Source organism: Elephantulus edwardii, unplaced genomic scaffold (assembly GCF_000299155.1).
Source record: "Elephantulus edwardii isolate Elephantulus edwardi_28Jun2011 unplaced genomic scaffold, EleEdw1.0 scaffold00141, whole genome shotgun sequence".
Classification (NCBI taxonomy): Eukaryota; Metazoa; Chordata; class Mammalia; order Macroscelidea; family Macroscelididae; genus Elephantulus; species Elephantulus edwardii.
The window spans coordinates 7,275,288-7,294,222 of NW_006399891.1; the positions used below are offsets into that span (position 1 = coordinate 7,275,288).

Genomic DNA, 18,935 nt, shown 5'->3' on the forward strand with positions numbered 1-18,935 from the left:
CTTGATAGCTCACTATGCACTATAGAAAAGGCATTTATTTTAAAAATAAATTTTTTTATACTACTTTACTTACAAATTTTGCATATATTGTTATCCACACCAGATCTTTCCCATTTCCTTTACCCACCTTTGCCTCTACCCATCAAACTTTGTGACTCTATGATTACCCTGCTACCCATCCTCATCCTTCAGCTCCCCCTCCCCTTGGATTGCATACTCATTTTACTAGTTATCTATTTCTACAATAATGATCTTATACAATATTTGTCCTTACAAGACTAAGTTCACTTGACATAACTCTCTCCAGTCCCTCCCAAGTTAGGTAGTGATTTTCAAAATAATTGCTCCTGCATGCTGTGTATATTCCATCATGTGAATGTATCATAATTTCTCAATCCGTTCAGTTGTGGTTGGACATCTGGCTGTTTCCATGTTCTTGCGATGGTGAATAATGCTGCTCTGAACATTGAGGTACAAATCTCCATTTGTGCCTCAGTTCCAATTTTCTCGTAGTATATTCCAAGCAGTGAAATAGCTGGCTCATATGGAATTTCTATGTTCAGCATTTCTTTTAATTTTTAAAATATATTTTTCTTTATTTTCATTTAATAATGCCTTATTGATGTACATTGTGTTTTATACAATCTTTCATTTACATTTTGTTTCATACAATCATTCATATACATTCTATTTTACATTATTTTTGTACTAGTTTATTTACAAAATTCTAATACATTGTTTTTTACACCAGATACTTTCCATTTCCTTCACTCCCACCTATCAAATTGTACAACCCCATGATTAATCCTCCCCTGCTGTGCATCCTCACCTGTCTGTTTCCATCCTCCTGCCCTCAGATTCTCATACTTACTCTACAGTAATGGTTTTATACAGTATTTGTCCTTATGGGACTGAATTAGTTCACATAGCATAATACTCTCCAGTCCCTCCCAAATTAGGTAATAATTTACAAAATCATTGCTCCTGCATACTGCATAAGTATTCCGTTGTGTGAATATACCATAATTTCTCAATCCTTCCGATTGTGGTTGGACATCTGGGCTGTTTCCATGTCCTTGCGATGGTGAATAATGCTGCTATAAACATTGATGTAACAAGTCTCTATTTGTGCCTCAGTTCTCATTTTCTTGGGGTATATTCCAAGCAATGGAAGAGCTGGGTCGTATGGAATTTCTGTGTTCAGCTTTTTAAGGAAATGCCAAACTGCCTTCCAGAGTGATTGTACCATTGTACAACCCCAGCAATGTATAAGAGTTCCTATCTCTCCACATCCTCTCTAAAATTTATTACTTACTGTCCTGTTAAACTTTGCCACTGCTACTTGGATAAGGTGGTATCTCATTGTGGTTTTGATTTGCATCTCTCTTACTGCTAGTGATTTTGAGCATTTCTTCATGTGTCTATTGGCCATCTTAATATTTCCTCTATGAAAGTTCTTTCTATGTTGTTTGCCTATTTTTTAATGTGTTATCAGTCTTTTTGTTGTGGAGGCCTTGTAGGATTCTGTAAACTTTTGATATGAGACCTTTTTATGAAATGATATTACCAAATGTTTTCTGCATAGGCAGTAGATTTTCTTTTCACTCTTTTTTTTTAAAATAATTTTAATTACAGAGATTTTGGATTTCCATTCATTCATTGCTGCACTTCTCTCCCCGCCTCCCCCCTCCCCAGTTTGCTCCTCTCTTTCAAAAGTAAAAGAAACACTCCTTCCCTGGTACACAACCCCCTCTTTTCACTCTTTAAAAGATATTTTTGAGGCACACAAGGATTTAATCTTCAGAAGGTTCCATTCATCAATTTTATCCTCTCCACATTGTGCATTTCTGGCTGTCTTTGGCAGTCTCTTTGTACCATAGACTAAGGCTTCAAAGCTTGATCCCAGTTTGTCTCTTATGAACTTTATGTTTTGGGGCCTTACTCCCAGGTAAATCCACCTTGAAATGATTTTTTGAGATCCACGTTGAGTTGATATTTGTATATGGTGTGAGATGTGGATCCTGTTTTAGCTTTTTTGTAGGTAGCAGTCCAGTTTTGCCAACACCATTTGTTGAAGAGGTAGTCAATTCCCCATTTGATAGGTTTTATTTCCTTGTCTAGTATCAGTTGATCGTAGATAGCTGGGTCCATTTCTGGGTTCTCAATTTTATTCCATTGGTCTGTGTACCTGTCATTGTACAAGTACCATGCTCATTTGTTTATTACCATTGTGTAGTAGGTTTTGAGGTCAGGTAGTGCTATGACTTCCACTTTATTTTTCAGAAGTGCTTATTTGGGGTCTCTTTCCTCTCCAAATAAAATTGACAATTTTTTAATCTCCTTGAACAATGAATTTGATATCTATGTTGCGATTGCATTGAACATATAGATTGCTTTTGGTAGGATTGTCATTTACATAATATTGAGTCTTCCTATCCATGAACAGGGAACAATTTCCTCTTTGTTTTTGTTTGTTTGGTTGGTTTTTTTAGTTCTTTTATTATTTTTTACAGAAATGTTTGTAGTTTTCTTTGTATAAGTATTTTGTGTCTGTAGTTAGGTTCACTCCCAAGTATCTCAGTTTGTGGCTGGGTATTGTAAATGGTATTGCTTTCTTGGTTTCCTTCTCTGAGTTCTTTTTGTTACTGTAGACAAATCCTGCTGATTTTTGGATATTGGTCTTATATCCTACTACTCTACTAAATTGGTCTACTAGCTCTTAATGTGTTTTTTGGTGTTGTTTTGTTGTTGTTGTATCCTTGGGGTTTTCTTTATACACTATTATGTGATCTGAATATAACAACAGTTTAACCATCTCCTTGCCAGTCCTTTCCCCCTTCTTGTTGTATTGCTCTAGCAAGCACTTCCAATAAAATATTGAACAGGAATGGTGACAGTCAACATCCTCGTCTGGTCCCTGTTCTAAAGAAGAATACTTTTAGTCTTTCTTCATTGAGAATTATATTGGCTCTTGGTTTTGCATATATCCTTTTCAAAGAAATTCCCTTCTATTCCTATTTTCCTGAGTGTTTTCATTAGGAAGGGGTGTTGGATTTTGTCAAGTACCTTTTCTACATCAATTCCTAGAATCATATGGTTCCTATTAATTACTTTGTTAATGTGATGAATTACATTGGGGTTTTTTTATGTTGAACTACCCTTGCATGTTGTTTTGTTGCTGTTGTTATGTGCCATCGAGTCACTTGCAACTCATAGCAGCCCTATATACAACAGCTCTGAACCCTGCTCTATCCTGTGCCAACCTTATTGTCTCTGACACACTTACCTCCATTTCCCCAGTCACCGAGTCAATCCATCTCTTCCAAGGCCTTTCTCTTTTGCACTGTCACTCCACCCTCACAAGCATGATATTCCTCTCCAAGTACTACTGGTCACTCTTTGCAACATGCCCAAAGTCTGTCAGTCAAAGCTTCAGAATCCTTGCCTCCAAGGAGCAGCCCGATTTCACCTGCTCTAGGACATACCTGTTTGTTCTTCTAGTGGTCATGGTATATCAATACTTTTCTCCAGCATCACAGCTCAAAGGCATCAATCATCCCTATCATCCCTAGTCATTTTCTAGCTTTCTGATGTGTAGCAAGTAACTGCAAAGACTTTGGCCTGGATCAGGCAAACCTTAGTCTCCAGACTGACATTGTTGCTCTTCAGTACTCTGGAGAAGTCCCTGAAAGCAGACTTACCCAGTGTAATTTGTCTTTTGATTTTCTGGCTACTGGTACCAAGAGTGTTGACTGTGGAGCCAAGCATACGAAAGCTGTTAACAATCTCAGTCTCTTCACCATCTGTCATGAAGCTGCCAATCAGCCCAGTGACGAGAATCTTTGTTTTCTTGATGTTGAGCTTCAATCCATATTGAAGGCTACAGTCCTTAACCTTCTACAACAAGTGCTTCAGGTCCTCCTTAGTTTCTGCAAGCAGGGTTGTGTCATTTTCGCAAGGCAGATTGTTGATGGGTCTTCCTCCAATTCTTGCCACATTCCTCCTCATAGAGCCCAGCCTCCCAGTATGTGTTATGAATCCCACTTGGTCTTGATGAATTTTTTAAAATATTTTATCAGATTCTATTGGCCAATATTTTGTTAACGATTTTTGCATCTATATTTATGAAGTATATTGGTCTGTAGTTTTCTTTCTTGGTAATATCTTGCCCAGTTTTGGTATTAGGGTTATATTTGCTTCATAGAATGACTCTGGAAGTGTCCATTCTTTTTCTATTTTTTTAAATGTTTTTTTACTTTATTTTTATAATTACTATTGTGTGTGTGTGTGTGTGTGTGTGTGTGTGTCTGTGTACCGTCAGATCAGATCTGACTGGTACAGGAGGAGATTGTCCCTCCTTTCCCAGCAGAGCATCTGGTGGATTCGAACCATGCTTCTCTGGGATTGCAGTGCAGCTTCTTGCCACTAGGCCACCAGAGCTCGCCTGTTTGTTTGTTTTAAATGTAATCATCTTGACTAAGATTATATTTTCCCCCCCAGACTTTTAATCTTTGAGAGAGAGGAAACGAATTTTCTCCACTGGACGTTATAAAGTGAAGTGGTTGTAGGCAGGTATTTTAAGCCATTGTTTTCTAATATAAAACATTTAAAGCTATTTCTTTATACTGCTTAGCTTCCTATCATCAAATTTTAATATATTGTATTTATCTTTTCAATTCAAGATATTTTCCATTTTGATAGAAATGAATATTGGTGAATTCATGTACATTCTCTGAAAGGAATGTTTATTTGCCCAATATCATACATAGGTGGTGCTGGTGGTGATGTGTACCATTGAGTCAGAATTGACCCATGGTTGACCCTCCTGTGGGTTTTCAGAGGCAGTTAATTGAATGGGAGGAGATTGCCCATCCTTCTCCCGTGGAGCAGCTGTTGGATTTGAACTGCGTGCCTTCGGGATTTCTGTGCACAATATTATTACATTCATATTAGTGATGCTGTAAATACATCCATGAATGTAGCAGAGTCAACAGAGAGCAATGCTTTATAATCTTTATCATAACCAACCATCCCAATGAAATGAGTCGCAGATTCTAGGGCCTTGGTATCATAGTCTTGAGGGACATAAAGGCCAATTGGCATAGTATAGTCCACAAAAACATTGCATGACATCCTGCCTTGGTGAATAGCAAGCATCTAGAGTCTTAAAAGTTTGCAAACAACCATCTAAAGTCTCTCCTTGTCAGGAAAAGAGAAGAGAAACAAAGATGTATTGAAGCAAGTAAATCTCACCTTCCAAGACCCTAAGGCCAGAAGAACTAAATGGTTCCTGTCCACGACTGGTGCCCATTTTAAAAGGGATCATAGGAGCAGATCCTAGGTAGAGTAGAGGAAATGAGGAACAAAATCAGGACATAAAAAAGGCCAAAGGCAGGGCTTACCAATCTGATAGAGACAGGTGGATCCCCTTTGTTACCCTTTGAAACTGGAACAAAAAGTGAACTATCCAGGGAACAATAACACCAAAGAGGCACTCACTCCTTAGAATAACTAACAATGTAGCACCAAAAGAGCAGCCTTTGTACAAAGGTAAAGCCTTGAACACAGGAAGGGGGAGGATGGAAAGATTAATGGAAATCAGGACCAAGATACAATAAAATGAAACACAGCTGTATCTCAGCCCATTGTCACAGGTGCAGTGTCTGTCTATCTTATTAGCCCTCTTTGCCATGCTTGATGAATCTCTTCTCCAGAGATGAGCCCTTCCTGAGCTACATGTACAGAGTGCATCTTGGCATCCTCATTTCTAAGGAACATTTGGAATACACTTTTCCTAGGACAGATGTATTTATTCCTCTAGCAGTCTGGAGTATGTACATTATTCTTCACCAACATCACAATTCAAAGGTGTTAATTTTCTTTATCCACTGTCCAGTTTTTGTATACATATGAGGTAATTGATAATACCATGTCTTGGATCCAGTAAATCTTAGTCCTCCAAGTTTTCTCTTTTCTCTCGTAGAGGGGTCCTTGCCACACATTTTCCCAGTCATCTGATTTCTTTACTTTCACTTCCATGGGCATTGATTGTGGACCCAAATAAAATGAAATCTGTGACACTTCTGTTTTCTTTTCCATTTATCATGACATTGCTTACTGTACCAGTTATAAGGATTTTTTTTTTTATGTTGAGGTGTAAGCCATACTTAAGGCTTCATCAGTAAGTGCTTCAAGGCATGTTATCTGACTATCATAGATTGCTCATGAGTTTTTCTCTTATCTAGTCGCTGAATTCTTCTTCATATATCCCAACTTTAATTATTTGCTCAATATACAAATTGAATAAAAATGCTTATTCCCTGTTGATATGTTGCTGCAATTGTTTTTTAATTATCTTCTGTAAGATTTTATTTTTTGTGTTATTAATATCTATATATCTATCCATTCTTTTGCATCTCTTTTCTTTAAAATTGGCACTACCAGTTGATTGGCTTGGTAGCTGTCTTCCAAATTTCTTGGCAGACATTAGCATCATTAGGGCTGTATACATTTGTTGAAAAATTCAAAATGGTATTCCATCAATTCCTGGAGCCTTGTTTTGCAATAAGGTCTTCAGTGTAGCTTTGACTTCTTCCTTCAGTACTATTAATTTCCAATCATATACTACTTCTGAAGTGATTGAGCATCAGCCAGTTTCTTTTGCATAGTGACTGTGTATTTCTCCCATCTTCTTTTGATACTTTCTGCATCATTCATTGTTTTGCCCATAAAACTCTTCACTATTGCGATCCGACTGATTTTTTTCCCCCCTTCAGTTCTTTAATCTTAGTAAATGCTGAGTGAATTTTGCTTTCTGGTTTTCTAACTATAGGTCTTTATATATTTCATTTTAAAGCTTTATCTGCTTGAGCCGCATTTTTAAATCTTCAGTTTTCTTGCATCATTATTTCTTCCTTTTGTTTTAGCTTCTTTGTATTCAAAGTCAAGTTTCAGAGTATCTTTTGATGTCTCTTTTGGTTTTTTATTTCTTTCTGGTCTTTTCAACAACCTTTTCCTTTCTTCATGCATGATGTCCTCGATGTCATCTCACAGCTCATCTGATCTATCATTTGTGTTCAGTGCATTAACTCTATCCTTGAGATAGTCCCCAAATTCAGATGGGATATAATCAAGGTCCTATTTTGGTTCTTGTGGTTGTGCTCATTCTTTTAAACTTCTACTTGAAATTGTACTTGAACAATTGATAATCTATTCCACAGTTGGCCCTTGGCCTTATTCTCCTTGATAACATTGAGCTTCTCCATTGTCTCTTTCCACAAATGTGGTCAATTTGATTCGTGTATTTTCTGTTTAGCAAGATCCATGTACATATTCAGCATTTATGTTGTGGGGTTTCCCCAAAAAGTATTTGCATTGAATAGGTCATCAACAGCAACTTTTTGTCATTGGGTTGGAATTAACTCATAGCTGACCTTCCAGCAGGTTTTCAGAGGCTGCAGATCGCACAGGGAGAAATAGTCCTAGGAGCAGCTGATGGATTTAAACCATCTGCCTTTGAATTGGTATCACAACTCAACTAATCAGCCACCAGAATTCCTTGAATAGTCATAGATCTTGCACAATTCTATAGTGCAATCTCTGGAATTATTTCTATCACTAGGGCTTCATTTTCAAACTACAGGTCCTTCTTTTCTAATTTCTGCATTCCAATCACTAGTACTTAACAATGAGTCTTGACTGCATGTTTGATCAATTTCAGGCTGCAGAAGTTTATAGAAATTTGCAATTTCATCAATGAGACTATTTGAATAATAGTCATGTTAGCTGGTCCTTCTTGTGTTTTTATAAATATTATCTTTTCACTGATAACATTATATTTCAGGGTAGATATTGAAATGTTCTTTTTTTTAAGTCCAAAATAGTTGTGCTTTATTGAGATATTTGAGCTTTATTGAGACTGAGCAAATGTTTCACAAAATGTAACATAATATGCCTTAACATATCTATGAGGTAGTTAAGTAAACAGTTCTGCTCTTTTTTAATACATAGTAAATGGAAGTATGGGTAAATGACAGAGTCCTACTTTGAGCAGTAAAACCTAGACTAAGAGAGAGGAAATGTTCTTTTTGACAATGAATCCCACACCAGTCCTCTTTAATTTGTCATTCTCAGCATAGTCGACTAGATGATTGCCCAATTCAGAATGGCTAATACCAGTCCTTTTCAGCTCACTAACAGCTAGCATCCCATTTATTTTTTACAACTTCCAATTTCCTGTATTCATACTTTGTACATTCTATGAGAATATTTGAATAGGAGTGGAATATTGTCTGATATAGTGCCAGATGGTGAGCCCCTCAGGTTAGAAGACATTAAAAATACAATTGGGGAAGAGTGTCTCCTTAAAGTAGTTGCTGTTTTTACGTGTTGTCAAGTTGTAACCAACTCATAGCCAATCCTCCAGCAGGTTCTCAGAGACTGTAAATCACACTGAAGGAGACTGCTCGTCTTCCCCTAAGCCTTAAAGCAGAGTTAATCGTAGTGTTATGATTGTTGTAAAGCTTTCAGTGCTTTGATTTTCTGAAAAAGAGATGTGTTTTTCAAATCTATATCCTTAAATATTTGCTCCCTAGCTGTTATTACTGAGAGAGCCATATTAAAATCTTTAACTATAATTAAAGTTATAATCTGTAATTGTGGATTTGTTTCCTGGCCAGTTTCACTGGTAAAATTTAGAACTGTCTTTAAGTACATAGATGTTTAGTATTCTTTTTTTTTCTTTATAAGCTTTCATTAAAATTTCAATTAAAAAGATACAAAAGAATGCACGTATTAAATATTATCCTATGTATTTCAATTTCCTTTTAAGAGATTCATATTGTTTTTAAGAACATAATGAAAAAACATATAAATTCAACAGTTCATATATATACAAGTCCATGGTATTAATTAAAGTTTAAAGTTGGATAATCATTCTCACCCTCTTTTTCTGAGTCATTCCTCTCAGTTAACATAAATTAAGCATAGATAAGATTTCTATGTATTTGTTTTATTTTATGTTTGTGCTATTTGTATTTTTGTTGTTGTGTTGTCAAGTTTTAAAAAATTTATTATTTATTTCAGTGAAAATTTTCAGAGACTTTGGATTTCCATTCATTCATTGTTGCACTTTTCTCCCCTCACAGATATTTAGTATTCTAATTTCTTCTTGATTACATGACCGTCATTATGAAATGTCCCTCTCCCTCTCTAGTACTACCATTTTGAAGTCTATTTAAATATAAATTTTGTCACCATGTTTTATGATTAGTGTGTCATTGTATATGTGTCTTCTCTTCTAAACAAAATGTGTCTTATAGTCTACATAGTTGGCTCTTGTTTTTGTTTTTGGTTGTTAAATCTAGTTTGACCGTCTTTATCTTTTAATTGAAATATCAAGCATAATTTTATGCTATGGTTGGTTATAAGTCTACTATTAACTTGTTTTTTCTTTTCTATTTGTGTCCTATGTTCTTTACTCCCTCTTTCTTACCATATTTTGAATTAGGCTTCCTTTGTTGCCTTTTTAGAAATAAGACTTGTTTGCCTTATTTTCCTAGTGGCTGCTCGAGGCATTAAATATGCATCATTAACTTATCATAGTTAATCTTGAACTGATATTATACCTCTCAGTGTATAACATAAGGACCTTACAGGGATATGTTTCATTTACTTTGCTCTTATTCTTTGTACTGTTGTTGTCAGCTATTGTATATCTACATATTTTACAAGCCTAACAACACACAGCAATTATTTTTGCTTTAAATAGTAATTTTTCTTTTCAAGAAGTTAAGAATGACAGGAAAGGGGCTTTTAGCTTTACCCACATACCAGCATTCTTTGCTCTTTTGTTTGGATCCAAGTTTCTATCTGATGGTATTTTCTTTCAGTCTAAAGAACTTCCTTTAATATTTCTTGTAGTACATGTCTGCTGGTGACAAATTCAACTTTCATCTAGCTGAAAATGTCTTTATTTCACCTTCATTTTTGAAGGATGTTTTTGCTGCCTATAGAAATCTATGCTGACAGTGTTTTCTCTCTCAGCATTTTAAAGATTTTGCTCCATTGTCTCTGGTTCACATTGCTTCTGATGAAGAAAGACATTATTCTTATCATTTTTTCTGTATGTATAATGCATCTTTTCTCCTGCTGGCTGCTTTTAATATTTTCTCCTTATCCTTAGATTTTAGCAAGTTCATTCTGATGCACCCAGGTGTCATTTTCTTTGTGTTTTTTTTTCTGCATTGATTTCAGAGATTTTTCAGACTTGTGGGTTATTTTTAATAAAATTTGGAAATTATTTTCTCAAATATTTATGCTGCCCTTTTAAAAAATTAATTTTAATGAAAGTTTACAAAGACTTCGGGTTTCCATTTATTCATTGTTGCACTTTTCTCCAAGCCCTCCCTCGCCCCCTCGTTCACTCTAAGTGAAAGAAAAACTCTTTCTTTGTTATGCAATCCCTACCCCCAGGTCCCCCCACTCCACTGTGCAGCCTTCATTCTGGACTCCTGTCATAATAATAATATCCAATCATATATCCTTTTTAAACAGTTCTCTCCTTCACCTGTTTTAATGCAGTATACATCATTCATCTCCTCTTTCTCTGTCTTCCTTCAATTCCAATGTCAGTCACATTTTACAACAGTGGCCCTATGCAATATGTCCTTTTGTGACTGAGATATTTCACTCAGCATAATGTCCTCCAGGGTCACCTGTATAATATTTCTTGAGTTCCTTGTTTTTCAATGCTGCATAGTATTCGTTGTGTGAATATACCAGATCTTCTTTATCCATTTGTTTGTTGATGGGCACTTGGGTTGTGTCCAACTCTTTGCTATTGCAAACAAAACCACAATAAACATGGGTATGCATATATCTACTTGGATGCGGTTATGGCTTCTTTAGGGTAAATTCCCAGTAGTGGAATTGCTGGGTCAAAAGGTATTTCTATTTCCAATTTTTTGAGAAAGTGTCCTACTACCTTCCATAGTGATTGCACCGTTTTACACTCCCACCAACAATGAATAAGGGTTCCTATTTCTCCACAATCTTGCCAGCATTTGTTGTTTGCTGTTCTGTTAAATTTTGCTATTCTTAATGAGGTGAGATGATATAGTTGTTTTGATTTGCATCTCTTTTAGAGCTAGGGATTTTGAACATTTCATTTCTTCATGTGTTTGTTGGCCATCTGAATGTCTTCTTTGGTGAAGTGTCTGTTTATATCTTGTGTCCATTTTTCAATTGGGTTATTTACCTTTATCTTTTTTGTGGTGCTTGAGTTTTTATAAATTCTAGATATAGGTGCCTTGTCTAACATGTCATTACGAAATATTTTTTCCCAATCTGTGGCTTTCCTTTTTACCCTGTTGGAGAAGTTTTTGGATGTGCATAGGGATTTGATTCTTAGAAGGTCTCATTCATCTATTTTATCTTCTCCTGGTTTTAGATTTTCCAGGATGCTTGGAAGAGTGTTTATGTCGTGTATTCTGCCCTTTTTACTCTCACTGTCCTTCTCACTGCTGTGTCCCTTTCTCCCTCCTCTGGAGTTCTACTTACATTTATCTTCGAGTGCTTGATATATTTTTGTTCACATTCTTGTCTTCTGGGTCCCCAAGGCCCTGTCCTTTAACCCTTCTCTTTATTAAATTTGGAAATATTCTGTTGTCCTGCTTTTCTGTCTTCAAAATCATGCATCTTTTACCTCCTACAGCCTACAGTCTGCCACTTTTAGTCCATCTAGGGATTAAAAAAAAAAGGTGAAATGCAATATGATCTAGTTCTAAAATTTCTGTCTGACTTTTCTTACAGTTTCCCTTTCTCTTCTGAGATTCCTCATCTGTTCACTCATTGTTTTTATGTTTTTCTTTAAAGTTTTAAGCATATTTATAATGTGGTTGGAATATGATGTTGAGTCAGTTCTGACACACAATTACCCCGTGGCCCCCAGGCTTCTGCTGTTAAGTTTAAAGGGAGAAACCACCAGGTCTTTTCTTTTGTAGAGCTAATGGTGCATTCAGGCTGCCAATCTTTTCGTTAGCTCCCGAATGCTCAATCATTGTGCCACCAGGCCCAGTGGAAATATGCATCTGGTCCCTGTGAGTCTTTGGTGAGTTCCAAGTTGTACCAGTGTAAAGAGAGACTGCATGCATCCAGGTAGAGAACACTTCCTGGGAAACTGAACTGAATGGAGTGTTGGAAACCTGATATTCAAAGTGGAGGGACTGTGTGGAACACACTGGACATTCAGGTGGGACATCTGAAGGAAAATCAGCTTGAATCCTCCAAAATATTAACTGCCTGCTAGAACTTAACTATTTTTAACTCAATATTTTTAAAAGTAGAACCACACAATATAGACTCTCAACAATGAAATATTTACAATGTCCAACATATAATTAAAAACTATATATAGAAGAGAAGAAATTATGACACATACTAGGAGAGAAAGCAGGCCATAAAATCAGATAGAGGGCACATATGTTAGAATTAACACACAAGGACTTTAAAACAACTCTTTAAAAAAAAAAACACCAAAAAACACAAACCACCCAAAACCAAACAAACAGCTTATAAGAATATTGCTGGAATCTATGGGAGCAGATCTTTCTCCTGTGGAGCTGTAGGATAGGTTCAAATTGCTGACCTGTTGATGAGCAGCCAAGAGCTTGACCATTGCACCACCAAGGCCTCTTCAGGAGATGACTGTTATTAGATACTATTGAGTCAAGTGTCACTCACAATGACCGGAGGAACAGCAGACCTGAACCCTGCCCTAGCTTCTGCCATCCTCGTCATCTCAGACATGCATGAGCCCAATTCTGTAGTCTCCATATCAGTCCATCTCGTTGAGGGTCTTCCTCTCTTTTGCTGACCCTCCACCTTTCCAAGCATGACATCTCTTCCCAATGAATAATAGCACCTCTCCTAGCAACATGTCTAAAGAGATGAGAAATGAAGCTTTGCCTCCAAGGAGCACTCTGGCTGCACTTTCCCCAAAACATAGCTGTTTGGGGTTTTTTTTTTTTGTGTTCCATGGAATAATCCGTGCTCTTCTTCAACACCACAGTTCAAAGGCATCAGGAGATGGTAGCCTGTGTTTAAGGACTCAACATCTGTCGGCTGACGCCTCTTGAGTGCTGGCCCGCCCAGGACTGGAGATGCAGGGAGGCTGGTGATACAAAAGCTCCTGCTTGCAGGGCATGCATCTAAAGGGGGATAGCAAGGCACCTAGCCAGCCAACCGCAGTATGGTGCCTTTTAATTACGCATTGGTCTGTTTATTACATGACTTAACTCTGTAGTGTGGGCTCCACACCGTGGCCCACCAGTCCATGGACACACCTTGCCAATAGGAGGCCACAGCGTCTGCGCCCTGTCCTGTGGCATAAGGATGTGAACACCCTCCTGGCAAATAGCTCAGCACCTAGTTAAGTCGTTCTCGCCCTGAATGTGATTCCTCCCCACTGACCTGGGGAACTTCGGTAGACTTCAGTGACTGCAGGTGTAAGGCGGCTCTGCAGGAGTTCCCAGGCTGGCGACACCCCTCATTAGTGTCTTCCTCGCCCGTTCATTTTTAATACGATCTTTGCCAAATGCATTCTTTTTCATTGCACATCTTCCTCCTCAGCTTCTCTTTTTATGTCCTGGTTTCTTTTTGATATTTATTTTCACTTGGACACACACCCACACAAAGGAAAAAAAACCCTTTTATATTTTTACAGTGACCTTTTTTTTCTCCCCTCTCCCAGCAGGCAGCACTAGGCTTTATTTCCCGCCCCACCCCCTTCCCCTCATTCTTCCTTCTATTTAAAATTTAACAGCATCTCTCTGTTCCTCTCTTCTCCAGTCTGCTGTGGGAAACTGCTGAAAGAGGCTGTGGCAGCGAAGTCAGGATACAGCAACCTCATCCAGCCCTATTTTGAAAAAAAGATGGCAGGTAGGTCTCACTTCACTAACTGCCACATCCTCACAGGCTCTGAAGAGAAGGCTCACCATGGGGGGACCACAGGGTGTCCGGGTGCTAAAATGTACACACAACGGTCAACCGGGTGATGGAAGTTGCTGTAAGCAGAGCCATAAGGTGTCATTGCTTGGTAGGGCCTGTTGGCTTCTACACCTGATTCCAAGTGAGTCAGGTTTATCGAGGTCAAATATTCTCACCAGCAGCTTGAATGTTTCTGTTTCTCAAGAACATTTATGTTTCTTAAGAGATGACACTTAAATGATGAGCCAAGAGAATCCACGGAGTTTTCTATATTCTTTATTTTGTGGTGAGCAAGTAGTGCTATTTATTCATGAGTCAGAGATTCAGACAGCTTTGCAGTTCTGAGGGTGGACAGGCCATTGAGTCTCAGGTTAGGCCTGCTCACTGATGACAGAAACTGGAACAGATCATCTTTGCAGCCTCCACCTGTAATCTAAAAGAATTGCCAGGGTCCTACCCCAATGAAGGATACCTTTGAGATCTAGAATGATCTCATCCAGGATCCTGACTTCAAGAGCCTCAGAGAAGGGCCAGACTGCCAAGGCCACATGACAAATTTGTGGGTAGATGCCTCTAGAACCTGCCCCTTTTTCCTGTGGTTTCCACTCACCCACATGTTCTTCTCTTGCATCAAAGGCTTTAGCTCCTCAGTGCCAGCAGCACAAGCTCATTTTTCAAGTCTCATGTGAACACGGTAGGAAGAAGCTGCCCTCATAATGAGCCTTGTGAGCCTTGACTGAGACACACTCAGCAGGATGCTTGCCTTCACTTACCATTTTCTAGATAGAGTAAGTCGATGTGGACACATACAAGAACAGACTTGTTGATCCTAACCCTCAGCTCTGTAGGGCCTTGAGGGGAGATGTCCTGCTCTGTCCCACCCGACCCTTGTTAAGATGCTCTAATCCCTGGGGTGAACTTCAGATGAGTCACTGTAGGAGCCAACAGATAAAATGAGCACAGGGACAGGACCAATGAACAACTCGTGGGTAAATCTAAAATCATTGTAGAGTAAATCGAATGAGGTGGGAGCAGGAGGTACCACTACAGAATGTGAGCGTTGGTACTACAAAGGTCTGATGCAGATTCTGGCACTGCTCCCACTTGAAGCATGGAAATTTTTCTCTGCACCATGGACTTTTCAACACAATGGCACCCCTTCCTTGTAGGATTATAGTGAGAATGGCGTATGATAAGCATAGCTGAGGCTATTAAAAAAGAGCATGAGCAAGCAATAGCAGCGACGGAATACTTGGTGCATTCATACCTTGAGAATTACTTCTCTCCCCATTTATTTTGGTGGTGGGGACGGGGATTTAGCACTTTAAGGATTATTTGTTGAGTGCATGAATGAATGTGATGCCAAGTTCACACATCCAAATTGCTTAAAAGTTTGCTGTGCACTATTCTATTGTATGTTATTGTGTTGATTGCTGTCGAGTCAAGCACGACACATAGCAACCCCATGAAGCCCCTCCATAACCATCGCCATTTATCAAAGTTCCAGAGTTCCCAGAGGCATGCTGTTTAGGAAGTGGATGCCACTCCTATGGCTGGATGATAATTTAATTCACCACTTACAAGCATTTAGTGATTCAGAAAGAAAGAAATTGTCAGGTAAATTGTTAATAAAGGATGAATCCAGGGAGGATGTATAAGAGTTCTTTGATAATTCTTATAACTTTTTTCTACATTTTTTTTCAAAATGAAAAATGAACAGGTAAATGGTTTCAGATGTTGCTTTTACATGCCTTCAAGGTGACTATGACTGTAGGAACCCTGTGAACAACAGAGCTGAGCCTTGCCCTGTCTGGCACCATCCGCAGGATCTCTGACTAGCTCACGCCCATCGTGGTCGTCACTGTGTCAGTTCATCTTGCTGAGGGTCTTTCTCTCTTTCTGTGGCCCTTTACCTTTCCCAAAATTATGGGTTTTTTCCAAGGACTGTTCTCTAATGGCAGCATGCCCACAGAATAGGAGATAAATTTTGACCATCCTTGCCTTTAAGGAACATCCTAATTGTATTTCCTCCAAGACAGACTTGTTTGTTCTTTGTCAGTCCGTGGGATATCCAGTATTCTTCTCCAATACCACAATTCAAAGTCATCAATTCTTTTGTCATCGTTATTCATTACCCAACTTCCAGGTGCATAGGAAGAAATTGAAAATACTATGGCTTGAATCAGACATACCGTAGCCTTTAAGCTGACTCTCTTTCTCCTTAGCACTTTGGAGAGTTCCTTGACAGCAAATTATCTCAAGGTAATGTGTCTTTTGATTTCTTGGCTGCTTCCACCATGGGTATTGATTGTGGACCCATGTGAAATGAAGTTTTTGACGATACAAATTTTTTTCTCCATCTACCTTGATGTTTCCTAGTGGTGAGAATTTTTTGTTTTCTTTTTTTTTTAATTTAGGTTGTTTATTTTTCATTTCAATGAACATCTACAGAGATTTTGGGATTCCATTCATTCTTTGTTGCACCCTTCTCCCCGCACAAACCCCTCCCCCCCCAATTTTTTGTTTTCTTAATGTTGAGATGTAATCTGAAGGCTATAGTCTTTTCTCTTCATTAGTAAGTGCTTCAAAACGTCATTTTCTGCAAACAAGTTGGTGTCAACTAAGTATCACAGTTTGTTGATGAATCTTCCTTCAATCCTGATGTCATATTCTTAATAGAGCTCAGCTTCTTGAATTATTTGCTCAGCACACAAATTGAATAGATATGAAAAAAGCATACAAGCTTAATGCACACCTTTCCTAATTTTAAACCATGTAGTATTCCCTTGTTTTGTTCAGACAACTGCTTCTTGGTCTATGTTTGGTTTTACATAAGCATAATTAAGTGTTCTGGGATTCCCATTCGTGTCAGCGTTAGCCATAATTTTTTATGATCCACACAGTCACATGCCTTTGCATAATCAATAAAACACAAGTAAATATCTTTTTGTATTCTCTACTTTTACCCAAGATCCATCTGACAGCAACAGTGATATCCCTTGTGCCCTCCTTCAGTCAGACTGTAATGAACATCCTCACGCATACACAGCTTTACAGACCTCCCTGAGGATAAATTGATATGTTAGGTCAAAGAGAATGCCCATAAATGGCTGAGATGCATGCAGTAACAATGCACACTTCTACCAACAGGGTATAGCTCTAGTTTCTTCCATAACTTTCCCATCCCTAGGTATTTTGAGTGTATTAGTTTTCTACGATGACAATAACAACTTAGTTGTTTCAAGCCAATAATGTCAGCAATACTGTATTTGTTTTGGAAGCTCTATGGAAGCTTCTGTCTCCTTGCTGTTTGCAGCTTCTAGAGGCTGCTTGCATCTCTTGGCTCACAGCCTGCGTCTCCTTTTCCAACGTTTACACTTTAGCATTTCCAAGTTCTTGTTATTTCTTTCTGATGTTTGCTTGCATTGCCACATCTCTTTGTCTGACCCTGACCTTATTGCCTCCTGCTGGATCCACCTGATTAATCTAGCTTTATTTGTCCATTTTAATTGTGTTCTTGTTATTATTAATAATAATAATAATAATAAAATCTGATGGCCTAGACCGTAGAGAGTTGGACTGCTAACCTGCTAACTCAAAGGTCAAACCTCTCTGGAAGTTCAAGTCCACCAGGGGTTCTAAGAGAGAAAGATGGCGTGACCTACAGCCTTGGAAACACAATGAAGGGTCAACTAGGGATTAGTTTTTATTTTAATGACAATGAGTTGAATATTTCTAATATATTGAATTTTATTATTATTATTATTATTTAAGTGAAAATTACAAAGCAAATGAATTTTTCTTTTTTAAAAATTTTAATGAAAGTTTACAGAGACTTTGGATTTCCATTAATTCGTTGTTGCACTTTTCCTCCCTGCCCACCCCTCTCCACCAGTTTGCTTTTCTCTTTGAAAAGTAAAAAAAAAATTATGTTTTTCATTGTTATATAATCTCCCCACCTCCCAGTCCACTCCACTATGCAGCTTTCATTCTAGGCTCTTGTCATGACAATAATAACTAATCATGTATTCCTCCTAAACAGTTCTCTCCCTCATCTATTAATCTTTTTAATATTTTTTATGGCATATTCTTCCAATTTAATTTTTTTTCCATTCATTCATTGTTGCACATTTTCCTCCCTGTCCACCACTTCCCCCAGTTCACTTTTCACTTTGAAAAGAAAAAAATTATTTCATTTTTATACAGTCCCCCCAACCCCAAGTCCACAGTCCACTTTACTATTCATTTCTTTTTCTGGAATCTTGTCATAAAAATAATACTTAATCATATATTCCTTTTACACAGTTCTCTCCCTCATCTATGTCAATGCAGTAGACATTATTTATCCCCTCTTAGTTTTTCCCAACCCCGATGTCAGTCCCACTTTACAGCAGTGGCACTATGCAGTATTTGTCCTTTTGTGACTGAGATATTTCACTCAACATAATGTCCTCCAGGATCATCCATTTTGTATAATATTTTATGAGTTCCTTGTTTTTCAATGCAGCATGATATTCCATTGTGTGAATATACCAGAGCTTCTCTATCCATTTGTTTGTTAATGGGCACTTAGGTTGTTTCCAACTCCTTTGCTATTGTGAACAAAGCCACGATAAACATGGGTGTGCATATATCTGCTTGGGTGGCAATATGGTCTCTTTGGGGTATATTCCCAGTAGAGGAATTGCTTTATCAAATGGTATTTCTATTTGCAAATTTTTGAGAAAGCACCATATTGCCTTCCATAGTTGTTGCAACATTTTACACTCCCATCAACAGTGAATAAGCGTTGCCGTTTCTCTGCAACCGCGCCAGCATTTGTTGTTTGCTGTTCTGTTAATTTTTGCTATTCTTACTGGGGTGAGATGATATCTCATAGTTGTTTTGATTTGCATCTCTCTTAGAGCTAGGGATTTTGAACATTTCTTCATGTCCTTGTTTGCCATCTG

General features: G+C 37.9%; 1 protein-coding gene across 1 annotated transcript in view; it reads left to right on the forward strand.

The window, feature by feature from the left end:
- AK8 (adenylate kinase 8) overlaps positions 1-18,935 on the forward strand; it is a 254,354-nt gene that overhangs the window by 104,434 nt on the left and 130,985 nt on the right. The window contains exon 10 of the mRNA XM_006894435.1: positions 13,849-13,938. Coding sequence (XP_006894497.1) covers positions 13,849-13,938 — 90 coding nt within the window. The remainder of the gene's footprint in view (positions 1-13,848; positions 13,939-18,935) is intronic.